The following is a 22,119-nucleotide window of genomic DNA, read 5'->3' as shown; positions in this document are numbered from 1 at the left end:
TCAAGTTCGTGATTTAATCCTGTAGAAGGTAGCATTGACACCCCTCCCCTAGCCCCCCTTAGGTAAAGGTTAAACAATTCTAACTTCCTACCCCCCTGGCAATGTATGGATACCCTCTGAAGATCAGGAGATTGGGTAGCCTTATAGCTTATTTTTAGACCCAGTGCAATGCGGACCCATATAAGAAGGCCGCCAGACGGGCGACCTTTGCTGCCAAGATGTTGGGAAGCTGGGATAAAATAGGTTGTGAAACCTACTCTGTGCCTTGGTTCTGTGCACCACGTTTCTTGCAGGAGGCAAATGTCAAAAGGGTTCATAAAAGCATTCCACTCCGGAATGTCAAAGTTACGGGTAAGCCCTGCCACATTCCAACTTATGAGCTTTATCAAGGGTTTGTCTGGGGTTTCTCGACTCAGTGAACAGATAGGTATAGTAGGAGTAGTTGAAGAAGGCTCCGGGCCTGCCTCCACAACAACCACTCTATTAGACCTTTGGGGGGGCACATACTGTGGATGGATAGGAACCCTGGCTGCACTAGTCCGCTTCCCAACTGCTGGGGGCTTCTGGAAGGGTGGCGGGGAAATCGTGGGAGAAGCACCCCCAACTTGAAATTCTAAATAGCTTAGGGAGGCGATCGACCCCCCCTCTTTTGACAGAGCTTGTAGTGTTTCTTCTAAAGCTGGGATGTTGGTAGCGATAGAACCTGTACACTCTGTTGTCCCTAAAACTAGGGGTGATAGAATCTTCTTAGCTACTATAGGAGAGGATTGCCTTGGGAGTCAATCTACATCTTCTAGGCCAGCATACCTATTCATAGTTGGAAGCCCGTGCCAGCGACCAGGAAGGGGTTGGTGGTTAGTCGTGTGGTTCCTCCATGTATGATGTCGCACCAATGACCAATCACCCTCCTGAGTGTGGATAGGGCGTGGTGGGTAGAAGGACAATGGCCTGGGAATGATAGGGGAACCTTCGCCAAAGGGCCAAGTGCAGACGTGGTGAGCCGTAAGAGGGTCATCGAAGGTTACCACTATACAGTCTCCTGGACTGGATTTCTTCGAGGGACCTACCCAGGGAACACGGCGAACCGTTAAAACTCTGCTTCTACGACCATTTGGTATTGGCCTGTTCGCATTGAGCCAGTGCATTATTTTGTTTTTCAGAGACCAATGGTTCTCGTGCTGACCATTACTAATCTGGGGGACGCCCGTCAGTACAACTACGTAGGCATTGGCCTCAGGTGGAAGATCGATGTAACCCCCTCTAAAATTGTTCTTAATACATGGACCCTGAGTTGGATGGCGAGCAGCTGCAGTGGCAGCGGGTCTTAAGGGAGCACTAGTATTAGATGTTACAAGAGTTTGAGAAATGGAGGGCTTAGGAATCCCAGATGAAAGAGCAGGAATATTTTGATCCACACCCACAGTCCGAGGTTTAGGGACAGGACGAACTATAGCTGGTACTAGAGGGGGGTGTTGTGGAGCTTGCGGTATTGGGTCTTCTACTCGGAGGCCTTGGTTTTCTAGACTTCTCAAGCCAAGAGTGGCTAAGGCAATAATGCTCTTTTCCATCTCTAGCAAATTGTTCTCGATACGCGAGAGTCTGAGGTCTAGGGGAGAGAGAAGTTTCTTTAAGGTTTCCCAGACTATGCCTATGAATTCCCTATCCTTCCCTTCATGGCCCTCTAAATGCAAGCTCTCATCCTCTGCAATGATAGAAGTAGAAACAAGGGTTGGATCCCCTTCATCCCCCTCTTGTTGAGTCTGTGCTTGAAGTGTACACTCTCCTGATACACTGGGCACAGGTACGCTACCCAATTTCAACTGTTGTGCCACCGCAATCTTAGCCTTCTTACGGGAGTAAGCGGACTTAAGGTTGCGTTTCCTTTTAGGTAGTTTGCCATTATTACATACAGGTGTGGTAGAAATCACCAGTGAGGGAGGATTAGGGCTGGCTTGCAGTTTAGAAATAACCACGGGTGTGGTCAAATCACCTGGCTGAGTTAATGGGCACATAAGCATGGAAGAGGTGGATTGGACCGGGGTACAATGGACATCTGCTTGTGTAAGTAGACACTGTGGAGGGGCCAAACGCTTAGGGGTAATGGCAGATGCTATGTTGCCCAAGGAAGATTTTTTCGAGTTTGCGATATCCGAGGACAGCTTTCTAGCAGCTGCCAACTCCAAGGAAACACGAGTCTGTAATTTGGAAATTTCATTATCTATGGCCAGGTTAGTGCGAGTAATAAAATCATCCATGGGGCCATTAATTGTTGGGTCACCCTTAACGGCCCTACTCCGGGTTAACCGGGAACACATACTTTAAGAGCTGGTCACACCTCCTAGCCACTTAAATAAAGAAGGGCAAAGAAAATTAGTAATTATAGTAAGCCAATAATCCTAGACAGCAAGTGAAGGGCGAAAGGGGGTGGCCCAGTCCAGTCCTCTCTGTCCTTGAACGGCCTCAAACGGCCCGCTCTTAGCCCGGTCTTCGCCCCGAGCTGCGTCCCGCGCTGCGGGAGTTAGAGGCTGCAATATAGGGGGCGTGATGGGCGGTGGGCGGGCCAGCGGGGAGAGCGGACCGGATGCTGGTCTCCCTGGTCTCGCAGGGACTCCTGGTTGCTGGAGTCCCCGCACGCTCGCAGCCCCGCCGAGCCTCTCGCCCTAGCCGCCGCCTTGCTGCTCCTCTTCCCCGGTGAACAAAGCTCCATGCACTCCTGTACGAAGCGGCACCCGCGGAGCGGGTGCGGCGAGGAGATGGACTGTGTGCCTTGAAGCACGGTGAGTGCGCCTAGAAAACAGCGCCTGGTCCGAAGTGCCTCTATCAGGTGAAAAAGTTTCCCAAGGAAGTGGGGTGGAAGGGCGCCTTAACAAGCCTCAGGTAGGCGGGGGGCGGGCCAGCGGGGAGAGCGGACCGGATGCTGGTCTCCCTGGTCTCGCAGGGACTCCTGGTTGCTGGAGTCCCCGCACGCTCGCAGCCCCGCCGAGCCTCTCGCCCTAGCCGCCGCCTTGCTGCTCCTCTTCCCAGGTGAACAAAGCTCCACGCACTCCTGTGCGAAGCGGCACCGGCGGAGCGGGTGCGGCGAGGAGTTGGACTGTGTGCCTTGAAGCACGGTGAGTGCGCCTAGAAAACAGCGCCTGGTCCGAAGTGCCTCTATCAGGTGAAAAAGTTTCCCAAGGAAGTGGGGTGGAAGGGCGCCTTAACAAGCCTCAGGTAGGCGGGGGGCGGGCCAGCGGGGAGAGCGGACCGGATGCTGGTCTCCCTGGTCTCGCAGGGACTCCTGGTTGCTGGAGTCCCCGCACGCTCGCAGCCCCGCGGAGCCTCTCGCCCTAGCCGCCGCCTTGCTGCTCCTCTTCCCCGGTGAACAAAGCTCCACGCACTCCTGTGCGAAGCGGGTGCGGCGAGGAGTTGGACTGTGTGCCTTGAAGCACGGTGAGTGCGCCTAGAAAACAGCGCCTGGTCCGAAGTGCCTCTATCAGGTGAAAAAGTTTCCCAAGGAAGTGGGGTGGAAGGGCGCCTTAACAAGCCTCAGGTAGGCGGGGGCGGGCCAGCGGGGAGAGCGGACCGGATGCTGGTCTCCCTGGTCTCGCAGGGACTCCTGGTTGCTGGAGTCCCCGCACGCTCGCAGCCCCGCCGAGCCTCTCGCCCTAGCCGCCGCCTTGCTGCTCCTCTTCCCCGGTGAACAAAGCTCCACGCACTCCTGTGCGAAGCGGCACCCGCGGAGCGGGTGCGGCGAGGAGTTGGACTGTGTGCCTTGAAGCACGGTGAGTGCGCCTAGAAAACAGCGCCTGGTCCGAAGTGCCTCTATCAGGTGAAAAAGTTTCCCAAGGAAGTGGGGTGGAAGGGCGCCTTAACAAGCCTCAGGTAGGCGGGGGGCGGGCCAGCGGGGAGAGCGGACCGGATGCTGGTCTCCCTGGTCTCGCAGGGACTCCTGGTTGCTGGAGTCCCCGCACGCTCGCAGCCCCGCGGAGCCTCTCGCCCTAGCCGCCGCCTTGCTGCTCCTCTTCCCCGGTGAACAAAGCTCCACGCACTCCTGTGTGAAGCGGCACCCGCGGAGCGGGTGCGGCGAGGAGTTGGACTGTGTGCCTTGAAGCACGGTGAGTGCGCCTAGAAAACAGCGCCTGGTCCGAAGTGCCTCTATCAGGTGAAAAAGTTTCCCAAGGAAGTGGGGTGGAAGGGCGCCTTAACAAGCCTCAGGTAGGCGGGGGGCGGGCCAGCGGGGAGAGCGGACCGGATGCTGGTCTCCCTGGTCTCGCAGGGACTCCTGGTTGCTGGAGTCCCCGCACGCTCGCAGCCCCGCCGAGCCTCTCGCCCTAGCCGCCGCCTTGCTGCTCCTCTTCCCCGGTGAACAAAGCTCCACGCACTCCTGTGCGAAGCGGCACCCGCGGAGCGGGTGCCGCGAGGAGTTGTACTGTGTGCCTTGAAGCACGGTGAGTGCGCCTAGAAAACAGCGCCTGGTCCGAAGTGCCTCTATCAGGTGAAAAAGTTTCCCAAGGAAGTGGGGTGGAAGGGCGCCTTAACAAGCCTCAGGTAGGCGGGGGGCGGGCCAGCGGGGAGAGCGGACCGGATGCTGGTCTCCCTGGTCTCGCAGGGACTCCTGGTTGCTGGAGTCCCCGCACGCTCGCAGCCCCGCCGAGCCTCTCGCCCTAGCCGCCGCCTTGCTGCTCCTCTTCCCCGGTGAACAAAGCTCCACGCACTCCTGTGCGAAGCGGCACCCGCGGAGCGGGTGCGGTGAGGAGTTGGACTGTGTGCCTTGAAGCACGGTGAGTGCGCCTAGAAAACAGCGCCTGGTCCGAAGTGCCTCTATCAGGTGAAAAAGTTTCCCAAGGAAGTGGGGTGGAAGGGCGCCTTAACAAGCCTCAGGTAGGCGGGGGGCGGGCCAGCGGGGAGAGCGGACCGGATGCTGGTCTCCCTGGTCTCGCAGGGACTCCTGGTTACTGGAGTCCCCGCACGCTCGCAGCCCCGCTGAGCCTCTCGCCCTAGCCGCCGCCTTGCTGCTCCTCTTCCCCGGTGAACAAAGCGCCACGCACTCCTGTGCGAAGCGGCACCCGCGGAGCGGGTGCGGCGAGGAGTTGGACTGTGTGCCTTGAAGCACGGTGAGTGCGCCTAGAAAACAGCGCCTGGTCCGAAGTGCCTCTATCAGGTGAAAAAGGGGACTCATGTATACTTTGAAGAGGGTGGGACTGAGTGATGAACCTTGTGGTACGCCGCAGATGACTTCGGTGGCCTCTGATTTGAAAGGGGGGAGGCGGACTCTTTGTGTTCTTCCGGCGAGGAACGAGATGATCCAGTCTAATGCTTTTCCTTGTATACCGATGTTGTTGAGGCGTTGTATGAGGGTGCTATGACAGACTGTGTCAAAGGCTGCGGAGAGGTCAAGTAGGATGAGGGCGGCTGTTTCTCCGTTGTCCAGTAGAGTTCGAATGTCGTCTGTTGCTGCGATGAGGGCGGTCTCGGTGCTGTGTTTGGCTCGGAAGCCGAACTGAGATGGGTCGAGGGATTTGTTGGATTCAAGGAAGGCGGCGAGCTGATTGTTGACGGCCTTCTCAATGACTTTGGCAGGAAAATGGAGGAGCGAGATGGGGCGGTAGTTCTTAAGTTCAGTGGGGTCTGCTGTGGGTTTCTTCAGAAGGGCGCTGAGTTCGGCATGTTTCCAGCTTTCCGGGAAGGTGGCGGAGTTGAAGGAGCAGTTGATGACGTCGCGGAGATGGGGTGCGATAATGGAGTCTGCTTTGTTGAAAATGTGGTGGGGACATGGGTCGGTTGGCGATCCTGAGTGGATGGAGTTCATCAGGCGGATGGTGTCTTCAGTGGTGATTGGGTTCCAGGCGCTAAGGTTATTAGAGTGTGGTTTTGGTTCGGAGGTGGGTGGAGTGGATAGGTCTTCGGACTGGTTTTCGAAGCTGTTATGTATGTCGATGATTTTGTTGTGGAAGAATGATGAAAGAGAGTCGCAAAGGTGTTGGAAGGGAGTGACGTCGTTGTTGCCGGCGGTGGGGTTGGTAAATTCTTTGACGATGTTGAATAGTTCCTTGCTGTTTTGGGCGTTGTTATCAAGTCGATCCTTGAATGCTGATTTCTTGGTGGATCGGATCAGCTGGTGGTGTTTGCGGTTGGCGTTCTTGAAGGTGGCCAGATTGTCCGTGGTTGGGTTTTTTCTCCAGGCTTTCTCGAGGGTACGGCAGAGCTTCTTGGATTTCTTAAGGTCATCGTTGAACCAGGGGGCTTTTTTGCTATCTTGTTTGATTTGATGGTTTTTCAAGGGTGCTAGTTCGTCGGCGCTGTGGGTGATCCATTGTGTGAGGTTGGTGGCTGCTTGGTTTGGGTCCAATGATATGGCAGGAGGGTTTTGGTGAAGCGAAGTGAAGAGGTGGTCGGTGGTAACTTTGTTCCAGTTTCTTTGGGGAATAGGTTGTGGGGGGTTGAGGGTCATGTTTTTTTTGTAGTTGAAGTGAACGCAGCTGTGGTCCGTCCAATGGAGAGCTGTGGTATGATCGAAGGAGATGTGCTTGCTGGAGGTAAAGATTGGGTTGAGCGTGTGTCCAGCATAGTGGGTGGGGGTTTTGACAAGTTGTTCGAGTCCGAGGTTGGCCAGGTTGTCCAGGAGGGTGGTGGTGTTACTGTCGTTTGTCTTTTCCAGGTGGAAGTTGAGGTCTCCCAGTAGAATGTAGTCCTCGGAGGGGAGGGCGTGTGGGCTGATGAAGTCAGTGATGTCTTCGCTAAATTGTGAGCGGGGTCCTGGTGGCCTGTAGATGAGGGTGCCTCTGAGTGTGGTCTTGGGGTCGGTGTGGATCTGGAAGTGAAGGTGTTCGGCGGCTGCGAGGTTATCGTCGATACTGGTCGTGATGCGGATGGTGTTCTTATGGACAATGGCGATTCCTCCTCCTGTTTGGTTGGTGCGGTCCTTTCGGATGATTTTGTAGCCGTCCGGGATGGCTATGGCGATGTCGGGCGCTGATGAGGCGTTCATCCAGGTTTCTGTAAGGAAGGCGACATCCGGCGATGTAGTGTCGAGTAGGTTCCAGAGTTCGATGGAGTGTCTGTGGACCGAGCGGGTGTTGAGCAGGTAGCACTTTAGGTGGTTAGTGTCGGAGCTCTGTTTGGAGATTGTGGATTTGGTGTGGGTCTTGGTGCAGTCTAACTTGCAGGAGTGGCAGGCGAAGGGTCCATGAGTAAGTCCTGGGGCAGCTTGGTAGCAGTCTTGGAGACGGCCGGGGTTGAGTGCTGAGAGGGTTGCGGCGTCATATGTTATGCGGGTGGAATGGGAATCGCGAAGGCCAGGGGGTCTGGCGCTGGGCGCGGTCCAGGCGTAGACGGGCTTACCTTTGGCGCGCCTTTGGCGCGCATGGGGCGCGACCGCTGCGTGCAAATGCATCTGTCATATGTGGATAGTGGAGGGGGGAGGGGCGAGGGAGGAGCAGCTGGGAGGCGGGAGCGGGGTGGAGAGCCGGGCAGGGAGGTACAACAACAAACAACAAAATGGATGGCTGCGAGCCAAAAGCGAAAGAGGATTGGGGCACAAACTTTAAAACGCGATCAAATTGGCAATGGCACCGGCACAATCAGTCACAGGAGATATAGTTAGGCAAAGGCAGGACAGCACAGTACAATGATCGTCAAAGCGCACTATCGCAGTATAGCGCTATTATACAAATATAATGAGCAGTCAGGCACTATTAATTTCGTGAGCAATGCGAGCTAGCAAGTATTAATCTGGCAGTCTGGCGCTACGATACCAATCAGCAGGGAGCTGGGAGCAGCGTGAGGAGCGACCGCTTCTGATCAGATCAGGACGGTCACAGCGCTACCACGGGAGAGCGGAGCCTGCAGTATCAGTGGGAGGGAGGAGCAGCTAGGAGGCGGGAGCGGGGTGGAGAGCCGGGCAGGGAGGTACAACAACAAACAACAAAATGGATGGCTGCGAGCCAAAAGCGAAAGAGGATTGGGGCACAAACTTTAAAACGCGATCAAATTGGCAATGGCACCGGCACAATCAGTCACAGGAGATATAGTTAGGCAAAGGCAGGACAACACAGTACAATGATCGTCAAAGCGCACTATCGCAGTATAGCGCTATTATACAAATATAATGAGCAGTCAGGCACTATTAATTTCGTGAGCAATGCGAGCTAGCAAGTATTAATCTGGCAGTCTGGCGCTACGATACCAATCAGCAGGGAGCTGGGAGCAGCGTGAGGAGCGACCGCTTCTGATCAGATCAGGACGGTCACAGCGCTACCACGGGAGAGCGGAGCCTGCAGTATCAGTGGGAGGGAGGAGCAGCTGGGAGGCGGGAGCGGGGTGGAGAGCCGGGCAGGGAGGTACAACAACAAACAACAAAATGGATGGCTGCGAGCCAAAAGCAAAAGAGGATTGGGGCACAAACTTTAAAACGCGATCAAATTGGCAATGGCACCGGCACAATCAGTCACAGGAGATATAGTTAGGCAAAGGCAGCACAGCACAGTACAATGATCGTCAAAGCGCACTATCGCAGTATAGCGCTATTATACAAATATAATGAGCAGTCAGGCACTATTAATTTCGAGAGCAATGCGAGCTAGCAAGTATTAATCTGGCAGTCTGGCGCTACAATACCAATCAGCAGGGAGCTGGGAGCTGGGAGCAGCGTGAGGAGCGACCGCTTCTGATCCGATCAGGACGGTCACAGCGCTACCACGGGAGAGCGGAGCCTGCAGTATCAGTGGGAGGGAGGAGTAGCTGGGAGGCGGGAGCGGGGTGGAGAGCCGGGCAGGGAGGTACAACAACAAACAACAAAATGGATGGCTGCGAGCCAAAAGCGAAAGAGGATTGGGGCACAAACTTTAAAATGCGATCAAATTGGCAATGGCACCGGCACAATCAGTCACAGGAGATATAGTTAGGCAAAGGCAGCACAGTACAATGATCGTCAAAGCGCACTATCGCAGTCTAGCGCTATTATACAATTATAATGAGCAGTCAGGCCCTATTAATTTCGTGAGCAATGCGAGCTAGCAAGTGTTAATCTGGCAGTCTGGCGCTACGATACCAATCAGCAGGGAGCTGGGAGCTGGGAGCAGCGTGAGGAGCGACCGCTTCTGATCAGATCAGGACGGTCACAGCGCTACCACGGGAGAGCGGAGCCTGCAGTATCAGTGGGAGGGAGGAGCAGCTGGGAGGCGGGAGCGGGGTGGAGAGCCGGGCAGGGAGGTACAACAACAAACAACAAAATGGATGGCTGCGAGCCAAAAGCGAAAGAGGATTGGGGCACAAACTTTAAAACGCGATCAAATTGGCAATGGCACCGGCACAATCAGTCACAGGAGATATAGTTAGGCAAAGGCAGCACAGCACAGTACAATGATCGTCAAAGCGCACTATCGCAGTATAGTGTTATTATACAAATATAATGAGCAGTCAGGCACTATTAATTTCGTGAGCTAGCAAGTATTAATCTGGCAGTCTGGCGCTACGATACCAATCAGCAGGGAGCTGGGAGCTGGGAGCAGCGTTAGGAGCGACCGCTTCTGATCAGATCAGGACGGTCACAGCGCTACCACGGGAGAGCGGAGCCTGCAGTATCAGTGGGAGGGAGGAGCAGCTGGGAGGCGGGAGCTGGGTGGAGAGCCGGGCAGGGAGGTACAACAACAAAATGGATGGCTGCGAGGCGAAAGAGGATTGGGGCACAAACTTTAAAACGCGATCAAATTGGCAATGGCACCGGCACAATCAGTCACAGGAGATATAGTTAGGCAAAGGTAGCACAGCACAGTACAACGATCGTCAAAGCGCACTATCGCAGTATAGCGCTATTATACAAATATAATGAGCAGTCAGGCACTATTAATTTTGTGAGCAATGCGAGCTAGCAAGTATTAATCTGGCAGTCTGGCGCTACGATACCAATCAGCAGGGAGCTGGGAGCAGCGTGAGGAGCGACCGCTTGTGATCAGATCAGGACGGTCATTATGATTGAAATAATCCAAAAAAACATGATGACTGAAAAAATTAAACAAACTCAGAAAAACCACGAAAACCATTGTTGAATCATTTGAAGTTTATTTTGAATTGGGAAAACTTTATTGAACTATTACTTCAGAGTGCGATCAGGAGACGTTACCCACAGTTGGGATAACGCTTACCCAGTATTACCGGACTCAGGTCAGTCGGCGCCGACGGTGGAGCCACTGGAGTTGACGACTCATCTGGCACTGGAACTTCTTCCTCCTGATCTGGAGAATGTGCCGAAGTCGGAGAGGGAGCCGGCGTCAGAGAATGTGCTGGCGAAGCCACAGGTGAAGCCGATCTTACCGGAGAACCCTGATTCGAGGGAGAAGGTGACACAAAGTCTTTACGATGTCGAGGAGCTGGCGATGTCGACTTCGGAGCCGTGTCTTTATCTGAACGGGTCTTGATCCATGCCTCTTCTTCTTCTTCTAATGCTTCTTAGATCTCGAAGCATGCCTCGATGTCGACTTCGAGCCCGACCTCGACCTAGAACGAGACCTTGACCTTCTTCTACCTCTTTTCTCCTTCCTCATCTTCGCCATGAAGAGTTTAGCTTCTTTCCTTTAACGCCTTCGGATTCATTTTTCTACAGCAGGCACATCCCTCAACGTTGGGATCCGACGACAGGCACCAGACACAATCTTCATGTGGATCTGTAATAGACATGTGTCCTTCGCACTCCCTGCAGGGCTTGAACCTGGACTTCCTTGATGACATCCTCAAAAAGGAAACAAGAAGAAGACCAGAAATACAAGCAGAAACACAAAGTAGCAAGTGAAACCACAGAGAGTCTAAGAAAAACCGCCAGCGTCGACGGCACGGAAAAAAGGGAACTGACGCCATCACTCCGACAAGGCTCCTTTATGGCTCCAGTGACGTCAGCCGAGTCGTGAGTGGAGCCATGCTTCTGTGACGTCGTACTCGTCGGCGTGGAGAGCTACAAAAAATTTCTGAAGGCTGCTTGCGCAGGGGATAGTCACAAGGTGAGGAAACCATTAGCAGATGTATCCATCAGAACAGAACATTAGCAACACATAAAAGGCATGAGCCATCAACAATTTGCCTCTTTTAAATGCGGCTCCAAGCAGATAAGTTCCATTATTTTTTACTCTATCTCCTTGTATTATTAACTTACTTACTTCTACTGCCATTACCTGTTTACTAAGGCTTTGGGCTACACCCCCCCCCCTTATGTCGACATCTGATCTCCAATTTATGGAGATCAGTTCCTCACTCTCATTCTTCCTCCTTGTCATCCCCTCCTTAACCGGTGCATAAGCGCTGTATTTTTACACCCTCTTGGGTACACTCCGTTTGTTTCTAATTGCTTTTTCTCCGGCGCTTGCAACTTAGCTGGCCCTCACCTCACATCGTTGAAATACGCTTCTGGTTTGAAACTGGGGAGAGCTCCTCCGCCTATTGGCGCCTCTCCCCCCAATGCCATTCCCGTTTGATTTGGGCAAACGCGCTCTTTCATGAGCTCGCTCCGCTCAATCGTTCTCTTCTCCCGGAGCATTTGAAGCCTCTATTAGAGGTAAGTACCCTGGCAACGCGGACGTCGCGTCGACCCGTTGCCAAGGTGCTTTCCTCGAATCCCCCACATAGATGCTTGTCCCCACTGCCTCCTAGCAACTGGCTACAGCTGATAGGGCTCGCGAGCAAACTTGCAGTTGCTCTCCTTTCCGATCAGCTGCAGGGGAATTTGATAGATAGGCGCAATACTTGTCAAGCGTTTTAATGCCCCCTTTGCTCAATTTATCATCAATTTCTTTCCAGACAACACAGGCTATAACGCTCTCTCTTTCTGGCTGTCTCTTTTTCAAGATAAGTCAGCCTTGCACGCTACTTGTGTCCTCCCCATAGCTCCCCTATAAAAAAAAGGGTTTCTACAATATATATAAAAAATAACAAGCATTGGCATAGCCAATAGGTCTCGCTTTTGGGACCTTATAAGTATTTAGTTATGCAGCACAATATCCTTGGTGCATCAACATCACCTGTTGCATGGCTAATCACTGATAAGGTCCCAAAGGGAAGACCTATTGGCTATGCCAATGCTTGTTTTTCCTGGCAGCCAACCAAAGCCCAAGGAGGCGGAAACTAGACAGATGTAAGTATCAACCCGAACCTACAAAACCTTTCTAGTACTGGCCAAACCACAAAAGGAGAGAAGGGGCAGGGGTGAAGAATCTGCAGAAGATGGATTATACACCATAAAAATAATTATCGGACACAGGGGATACTTCTTCCCCAGACACCTAATCTTAAGAAATTGTCTCAAAGCAATACCCAACAGGCAGCACTAAGAAGTGCCAATCAGACAAGAAAATCATGCAAAACTGGTCAGGCAAATGAGTTACAGCTCCTCTCCTGAGAAGCCAGACAGTTGTCCTTGGCAAACACATGCCCCGTAGTTCCCGAGTCAGCCATGACATGTTTAGCTGTTCGAATCGTTGTCTTTTTACACAGCGAGCAGAACATCAGGACCGATCAAGGGGCATTGCAGGGAGAGCTTTGAGACTTTCTGTGGCAGATTGAAATACTGAGGCAAGTTTGCAAGGAACAAGGGTTGGTGTCCCGGGTGATTAGCTCCATTTGGGGACAAGTTGTCTACACAATTTACAGCAGGCTGCCAGAAATGGATGAGAAAAGCATATGGAATCTGTATTGCACCCACACGGCTCTGAAGCTAAAAGGAGCTACAAATTACACATATCAATTAAAAAGAACGTGCTTTGATCAGAAACATTACCATTTAATTTCCATTAGGATAAAAGACTTTTCAATATTAGAAATTATAAAGTTTTCTAGGGATATAGATTGAAATACATTTTTTTATTGCCATTAAAGGAAAAAATATTTCTAATCTGACTTTCTGGATGTAAATGTTACGAAATTCTTAACACCTTAAATAAAGATATAATTTTTTTGCGTCGTTCAAACAGTACAGGATAGAGAAGAATAGGCACAAGTTTCGGGGTGGGCGGAGGAAACAGATAAACGGAGAAAGACGAGTATGTGTGCTTTAGATAGACAATGCCACAGAGAGCAAAAAAGAGACACTGGAGAGGATACAGAGATGGAGAGAGAAAGTGCGAGATAAAGAAAGGATGAGAACATGAGACGGAGGAGGACTACAGTGAGGGAGAGTGGCAGTGAAGGAAGGGGAGAGAGAGAGGAAAACGAGAGACGGAATGTGTGCAAGAGAGCGTAATCCCAGGGTGATGAAGAGTTAAACTTCTGGAGTCTACAATTCCTCACCACACAGAGTAGATAGACATCTCCTTGCTGCACTGTTTCAAGTCCATGATTGTACCCAGTGGTCGAAGTGGGGAAAAAAAAGTAGGGGAACTGTGGGCGGAGACTTCGAGGGCGGGAATAACCAAAGGATTGGATCAGTGGGCGGAGTCAGAGGTGTGGCCAGAACGTGCCAAACATTCCAATTTTTAGTGTTTGTTTGGCATTTCACCGAGCAGTTACAGCTTTTGTGTTATTTAATTCAACCAATGGATACACTTGATTATTTAAGGTTTAATAGGAGTTATTGGCATTTACATAAATAGGCTTAGAAGTGGAATCACAAGCCATTTGTCTCCAAGCCATGCAGTTTCTCTCATTAGCACTTCTCCTCCCTTCTTCCACAAAAGCAGTTCAAACATGAATGGCAAAATATCCTAGTTTGCAAATGTTTTCTATATAATTATGGCTCTGCCATATTTGTCGCATAATACATCATCCACTGCATAATCTTGCAGTTTTAACTAATCATTTTCGTAACTCAAACGGATAAAAAGTTACTAAAAAAACGTGACTTGAGTTGCTGCAAAGTGGACGGCCCTTTGCAAAGGTTGACTGATCACCTTACTCACTGCTGCATTTGTATGTTATACTGATAGTAATGAGGCAGATTCTTTGCAGACTTAACATGTGTAAAAATGTCTAAATGATAAAAGTATAAGAAAATATATTGCATTACGCTGCAGCTTTTTTTTGTTGCATAATTTAGTCAACACTGCGGCATCATTTTGTCCCCCATTGCTGCATAATTTCAGTGGCTCCAGAGCAGGTAGCACATGCTAAAAGGGCTTGTGCATGAAGCAGAGTGTGTGAAGTTTGCAAACTTAGTTTGGTGTGTGTGCAAATCCTGCATTGCCGATCCTTGGTGAGTTGCAGCTACTACTGCTGAAACAAGGCCAATGGAGGTACCAATGGGTGAGGCAGACTGGCCTCGATGGCAGGGCCAGCTTTAGGGCTGGTGGCGCCCTGTGCAACAATGTTTGTTGCTGCCCCCAAAGATCACCTACACCTCGGACACTACACAAAGACAATCATTTATACGTGTACAAATCACTGTATAGGAAATGTTACATAAGACAAAGGACTACAAGGTGTAGAAGCCACATGACAACCAGAATAGTAGGCAGTATAGTTTAATAGCTCACTGTTCTATGTTAGGATTTTAACTTATAAACTGCAAGTACCAAAAGGATCTCTCTGACACAAGCAGTAACGTACTAACCTAGTTAACATTATATGCACCTTGTGATCTGCATGGTACATGTTCTTTGCAGCAGGCACATTTAGCCTCTGTGCCACCTTTCCAGGAGTCAACCCTTCCACTAGACAAAACTCAGATCTCTCTCTAGGAAGAACATTAATCACCGTAGTTATTATGCCATTTATATTGTTGCTCAAAGTTGCTCGAGGCCAGGAAGGAGGCAGCAAGTGCGTTTTAAACTATAATATACTTGCAAATACTCTGCACCCACCCGAAATAGGTACCCAGTGCGGTCACACTCTTCGCACTGCCCTAACCTGCTCAAGGTTCACGTGACCTCAGTGATAGAGTCACAGTGACTGGATCACTGTTGTTCTAGGGTGTGCTGCTTCGTAGGCCTGCCCGCAAGGCTGGAGGTGAACTTCAGTATGGATTGTGGTGGACAGGCCTTCAAGGTTAACCCACACTTGCCACTGCAAAGGTCCACCTGCTGGTGCAAAGACACCTGGGCTTCTAAGGTCTAGTGGGGCTTTCTAAGGTCTAGCATGTGAATGTGCTCCCTCAGGCGAGTGGACTAGGGGACTGGTCATTAAGGCTGAACCCGTCTCCCCGGTTCCAAATTCGACATCTCTGGCCATAGTGCCACATCCTCTCCCCCACTGAACACCATACTGCCCCACTGAGAAAAACTCACACTGCCTTCAGCTGCAACCCAATTGTGCCTGGTATAAACACCAGGATGCGACTTAATTCAAATTATGCATTTGATAAGAGTAATATGCTGCCTGGAAAAAAAGTAAAAGCAAACACTCATAGGGAGTGCAAGATTAAGTAAAGCATGTGAAATGTAAGCAGAAACAACATGGTTACCTTAACGATCTCTCACTCACTATTCAGAAATCAGCGAGTGGTTTTACCTGAAAAGTTAAGGACATGACTACAGGGTCCTGAAGGGAACCGTTTCAGTGTCCATTGCTTATATCCTTAATAAACGTAAACAGTATGGTTTAAAAAGACCACATCCATAAACACAGAGGTACACATTTTGTTTTCCATTCCACCCATCAACCAGGTATTGCAATAAATCCAGGAATGGTGCACTGCCCCACCTGGGGACTTCAATGCTGTTCAAAGAAAGATGAGAAAAGAAAAGCAGCGCTTCACTGCAAACTCTGTAAAGTGAGGCTGATGTGTTTGGATGTGAATAAAACCAATCTGGCCACTTTGCAACCACATTTTGTTTTCCATTCCACCCATCAACCAGGTATTGCAATAAATCCAGGAAGGGTGCACTGCCCCACCTGGGGACTTCAATGCTGTTCAAAGAAAGATGAGAAAAGAAAAGCAGCGCTTCACTGCAAACTCTGTAAAGTGAGGCTGATGTGTTTGGATGTGAATAAAACTAATCTGGCCACTTTGCAACCACTCGGTCTTGCTTTATTTAGTTATGTATTTATTTTTCATATTTAAAACCTTTTATATCTCTCCATCCAGAGGCGCCACTTTGGAATAGAAAAATGTCAGAAAAAGGGCATTTCCCGCAAGAGCGTTTTTTCTTTTTTGGATCCATTTCACAGGGAATCAACTAAATGAAAGAAGGAAAGAGAGGTTGTGAACCGTTTCTTCAAGTCACGGTTTTCAGTAAGTGAGGAGCAAGACGGAAAGAGAGGGAATAATAGGAAGAGGGGGAGTCAGCTGCCAGCGCAGAAAAGAAGAGGACATTGTCCGTGTCTCCTCTGGGCAGTAAGGAAGAGACAGAGTCCTTTTCCTTCTCGGCCCGTCCCCGATCGTCCACAAAAGCACGCCTAACCTTATCTGAATAGCTTTGCTATTTCTGCCATCCTGGGACACAGTTTTGAAAAGAACCCTGGAGACACAACCTCGCAGGCAGCAGTCGGTATGGGAGATCTGCAATGCAGATACAACGTGCCTCCTTAAGATAAACAGTGGATTCCCTTAGCGACGGGTTCACGCGAGTGTGCAACCACGCTCACACGTTGCCCCCTGCCCCCCTCAGAAGTATTCTCGAGCCACATTGCGTTACAGCTTTAAGAAAAGAGGAAGAAGGAGAGGTATAGCGAGCATTGGAGAGGCGAGGCGAGCGAGATTGTGCGCGTACCCGCAAACTCTAGGCTGCCACAAGCGAAAGCGCGTGGTAGCATTTTCTGGAGCCACACACTAAAAGTCTCGCAGAGCAGCTCAAGCGCTGGCTCTGCGAGCCCTAAAAAGGGTTTTTATCCAATAAAATAAAAGGTGGCGTATTTAAACCTCATACACCTACACAAACCTCTTTCCCGAGAGACATGCTTCTCTCTCTAGATCAACAAAAAATAGAGTAAGAGATCTCCTCCATGCTTCAGAAAGGAGCGATAATAGAAGTCCCCTTAGAAACGTTAAGATTTATAATAAGTACACTCTTTCTTGTAAAAAAAAAAGACAAGGGTTGGAGACCCGTCATAAACTTAAGAGAACTAAACAAATGTTTGTACTACAGGCACTTCAAGATGGAGGTCATCCACCTCCTGAGGGATCTACTATTAGAGGGAGACTGGTTAGTCAAACTGGACCTAAAGGATGTTTACTTCACCATTTCTATGGCCGAAACCCACCAACCCTTTCTTCAATTTGTGTGGAAAAACCATCTATACCAATTTCAGGCACTTCCCTTCAGACTCTCTTCTGCCCCTTGGTGTTTCACCAAGGTCATGAGAACTGTCGCCTCATCCCTAAGAGTAAGGGGCATTCGTCTAATCATATACCTAGACGACATTCTTATAATGTCGCAAGACCTTTCACAAATAGTCGAAGATCTGAAGACTGTGATGGATCTCCTAGAAAGCTTAGGTTTCATCATAAACAAAGAAAAATCAACCTCGATCTCTTCCAGAACCCTGGAGTTCCTAGGTTTCACAGTAGATACATCAAGATGTCTCCTTTTACTCGTTTCCCCAAAAATTGCCAAAATCAGGAAGGAAATAAGACATGTCCTAAAAACAAGATTTATCTCTGAGGGAGGGAGCTAGCCAGTTTACTGGGTCTCCTCTCATCCTCCATCCAAGCCATCTTTCCAGGTCCCCAAAACTATTGGGCCCTTCAAAGGGTAAAAGCGAGAGCCCTAAGATCTGGCCTCTGGTACGGAGATCGGATTTCTCTGGATCAAGAAGCCCAATCGGAGCTAACCTGGTGGCTCGAGAACCTAGATGCGTGGAATGGCAAAGCGATCTTTGGGTCAAAACCAGAGTTTGTTTTAGAGTCAGATGCGAGCCTTCATGGCTGGGGAGCTTGCCTTCTCAAACTTTACACTGGTGGTATCTGGTTGCAACAGGAATCCTCTCACCACATAAATTACTTGGAACTAACAGCTGGGCTTTCCGCCTTGATGAGCTTCAAACACTCTCTCCAGGGCAGGTCAGTTATCCTAAAGATGAACAACATGTCTGCGGTAGCCTATATAAACCGTCTGGGAGGCACCAAATCTGAGGACCTCTCAAATTTAGCCAAGAAACTATGGATGTTCTGTCTGGAGCACAAAATCGCTCTCAAAGTGGAATACCTCCCAGGGAAATCGAACATCTCTGCAGATCGCGACTCCAGATTCCTGTTAGATCACAGCAATTGGAAACTAAATATTTCCGTGTTCAGTACCCTGAACAAGATTTGGGGTCCCCTAGAGATAGACTTATTTGCGAGCAGACTAACTTTTCAATTGGAGAATTACTTCAGCTGAATGCCCGACCCGGAGTACGCTTTCCCTCCCTTTGCCATGAATGAGAGAGTTCTTCAGAAAGTAAGACCAGATCAGTGCCTCCTTGTCCTAATAACTCCCTTTTGACCATCTCAGGCCTCGTTCCCCATCACTCTAGAGCTAGCTTGCAACCCCCCTTCTTAATTCCTTCCCTAGAGAATCTTCTAACAGACGTAGATGTAGGAAGTCACCCCCTAATTCAGAGCGGGAGTTTAACCCTTCTTGCCTAGAGAGTATCAGGAGATCCAATGAATTCTCGGGGCTTTCGGCAACAGCTGCAACTCTCCTTGGAGAGTCTTGGGCCCCAGGCACTCACTACAGATATAACAATATATGGAGAAGCTGGGTTCGTTGGTGCCTGTAAAGGAACCTGGATTCCTTGGAGGCACCTAATGTTGACATAGTTAACTTCCTTGTTGAACAATTTGAAAGATCTCAGCTATAGAACTATCAACTGCTATAGATCGGCTATCTCTGCTGGCCATGTCATGGTCAACGGTAAAACGGTAGGTAAAAATGTCATTGTTTGCAGAGTGATGAAAAGCATTAGTTTAAGAAGACCTCCTAAACCTAAATATGAAAGTCTCTGGGACGTTAAGCTAATCCTTGATCCTTTGAATAACTGGCCGGATAATACTCTCCTGAATAGAAAAAAACGTTTCCATTAAGCTTGAAACGCTGCTATGCCTAATTTAATGCAGAAGAGTCTCCGATGTCAAATCGCTAGAGATTATGTATAGATCCTATAACATGTTCGATGTCAAAGTCGAGATTTGTAGAAGAACAAAGACTATGTCTGATTCAATCTTTTATCCACGTTTTGATTTATGCTCAAAACTTTGTGTTGTGGACTGCATGAGAGAGTATGGTGGCAGAATGTTTGCTCTTTGTCCCCAGGGTGTGAACCAATTACTTATATCCTTTGTTAAACCCCATAATAACCTCGACCTCTATTGCTAAATGGGTTAAAACTGTTATGCGTTTAGCAGGTATTGACTTAAATACATTTCAAGCTCACTCCCTTAGAGGTGCTATGGTCAGTAAATCTCTCTGGTCTGGAGGTAAGTTGGATGACATTCACAAAGCTGCTGACTGGTCAAATGCCAGCACTTCTGCACAACACTATTGCAAACCTATCAAACAGTTTTACAAAGCTTCCAACAAGCATAATGTAGCCTCCGTTCTTGTAATGAAATTGCGACTCCCCTATTACCATGACTAGAGAATGTGGATTTCATTAAAGACACAGAGGCTGACATTTTCCCACCCATCCTAGCCCTTGGATGGTAGTCTTAGAGTGAATACATGTTCTTTTTATTAACAGTACTAGTATTGTTTCTTACCTTTAAGTTTTATGCTATTTGTTACGTTCAGGAAGTATTTACTTGTCTCTCTTTTCAGGTAACCCTTGCTAACTGCGAGACGTCTAGCCTTTGGACTTACCCTCGTTCTTCCTTCTCCTTCATATCGCTCACCCGAGGATCTTTTAGAAGTTTCATGGACTTTTCTCCACATTTAAAAGAGGCAGATTGTTGATGGCTCATGCCTTTTATGTGTTACTAATGTTTTGTTCTGGAACCTTTTGACATTGTGATGTATACGGCTGCTTGGACTGCATTAAAAGATGAATGCATAATGTCAGCCTCCGTGTCTTTAATGAAATCCAGATTCTCTAGTCCTTGTAATAGGAGAATCACAATTGTATATTTTTTTTATATGTTTTTTATGAACCGAAATAAAGGAAATGAATGCATAAAAGTGCTAGTTTGCTGAGGCAGGATATGTGATGTGGTTTGTCACTTTCTACCCTACTCTAGTTCTAATACCAATGCAATTGTTTCAACCGACTAGTGCTAAATTCCACCTCAACACTAAACAAGAAAAAGCATATATTGAGTTAGAGTCAGTATACAGAGGATGAGAGACAAGCGTGTACACATTAGTTAATGCTAGACATCTGGGTCCAATACGAGGAAAGAGTACAGTGGTTTTGCAAAATGTCTAAAGGGGGTCATTCTCTTTTCTCCTACTGTGCCTTTAAGTCTACCAGCAGCACTGCCTAGTGACCTGACTCATTACTCCCTGGTGCATGCCATTTACCAATTAGCAAACACGGGTAAACATTTTATTTCTGTTGTTATTTATGCACCACTAACTGATATAAAAACGGGGCTTAGAGCTTATTGTGAAAAACTTTTCCTAGATTTGGCCTGTGAGGCAAGTATTTTAGCGCTGTACATCCACAAATGTAACTTATTTTCTTTCTATGGCATCACTTCTTCAAATGTGGTGATAGAGAAAAGAAAATAAGCTTCTTACCTGTAACTGTGGTTCACCAATTTTGGCATCTTCCATAGATTTACATGCTTGAATCATTCCTTGTTGTTGAAGTGGGAGTCTCACAGCACATTTAAAAGCAGTATGGGTCATACAGAGCCCAGAAGGGCTAAAAAACATTCACTCCAGTAATTTACCTCCATCATTTTAAACAAGCCAAACTCCAGCCAATCAGGCGACAGCACCCTCTAGAATACTCCCCACAGAGGCTGCACTCCTCCCAATTTGTAAGCAATAGTGATAAAATAAACACAGAGGGAGAAGGTGAGCCTCCTATTCAAAGCTGCCAATGTTGGAGAACCACAGTTATAGGTATTTTATTCTGCTCTAGGATTGGATCTTTCATAGATTCACGTTTGAATAGCTAGCAGTTAAGCAAAACACCATGATGATCATGTAGACAATATCGTGGACGATGGGAAAATAAAATAAATACAGGGTCACCTTATTGGAATAGATGACAAAGGACTGTATTGCCCACTGCTGCATCCCTCTATACTGTGGAATCCAGACAGTAGTGTGGGTAAATGTGTCTCTGCTCTTCCAAGTAGCCACTCTACAGATGTCCTGAAAAGAGACAGTAGCGAAGAGAACAATTGACGTAGACATACTACTTGTAGTGTGCGCTTGTACCTTGGTTGAAAGAGGTTTTTCAGCGTTCTGATGACAAAACTGGACAGCAGCAGCAATACTTTGTTTGGAAAGTAGATATCTTTGTTGAGGTTTACCATAAGCGACTAGCAACTGGTTAGATTACCTAAATTGCTGTGTACGGTGCAAACATAATTTTACACCTCTTTTAATATATAATATGTGTAGCGTTCTTTCTGTGATGTTCTGTGGATTTTAATCCAATGCGTGCTCGCCACTACCTCCCTGGTACTGCCCACGACCAACGCAGCCCCGCCCACTTCGAACGCCCGCACCGCCGTGGACATACGGGTAAAAAGAATGTTTGGAGTACGATAGGCTCATTAATATGAAAGTCTGTTGACACGTTTGGAATGAACTCGGGGTTGGTTCGTAACATCACTGTCTTCTCTGAATTGCAAACAGGGTACTTTGACTATGAATACCTGAATTTCACCTATTCTCCTTGCAGAAGTCAAGGCTTTGAATAATGCCAAGTTCCACAAGGGAAATTTTGGCTTAGCTATGTGAATGTGTTCAAATGGAGCCTTCATCAAATGCAAAAGGACCAAACTAAGCTGCCAAGAAGGAAGAGGTTGCTTTACTAGAGGGAAGACTTAGAAAAGCCCTCTAAGAAACTTTTTGATAAGTCTATTTGACCACAGAGAAGATGAACCAGATAAGCTCCTAAATCTGGATATTTCTGCTTAGTGCACCTTAATCGAGGTATGAGCCAGAACCACTTTGACTAGATGTAGCAGAACACATTCTGGTGGAGCTGAAAGAGGCTGAATCTGTGATTTCTGGCACCACTAAAAAAATGCTTATCCACTTTAGCTGATAAGTCTTTGCAGTAGAATCAACTCTGGCTCTAGCATTGTCAATAAAGCCGGAAAGGGCTTTGGGAGAATATGATGTTATT

At 48.8% G+C, this 22,119-nt stretch overlaps 1 protein-coding gene across 1 annotated transcript in view; it reads left to right on the top strand.

Moving 5' to 3' along the window:
- LOC144828481 (large ribosomal subunit protein P1-like) overlaps positions 1 to 19,866 on the top strand; it is a 97,945-nt gene extending 78,079 nt beyond the window's left edge. Inside the window, exon 3 of the mRNA XM_078686677.1 lies at positions 19,632 to 19,866. Coding sequence (XP_078542803.1) covers positions 19,632 to 19,766 — 135 coding nt within the window. The 3' untranslated portion in view covers positions 19,767 to 19,866. The remainder of the gene's footprint in view (positions 1 to 19,631) is intronic.
- The last annotated feature ends 2,253 nt before the right edge of the window (positions 19,867 to 22,119 follow it).

The sequence above is a fragment of the Lissotriton helveticus genome, chromosome 4_1, assembly GCF_964261635.1.
Source record: "Lissotriton helveticus chromosome 4_1, aLisHel1.1, whole genome shotgun sequence".
NCBI classification, from domain to species: domain Eukaryota; kingdom Metazoa; phylum Chordata; class Amphibia; order Caudata; family Salamandridae; genus Lissotriton; species Lissotriton helveticus.
The sequence above is the reverse complement of the archived record's forward strand: the minus strand, read 5'-3'. Positions and strand labels throughout refer to the sequence as shown.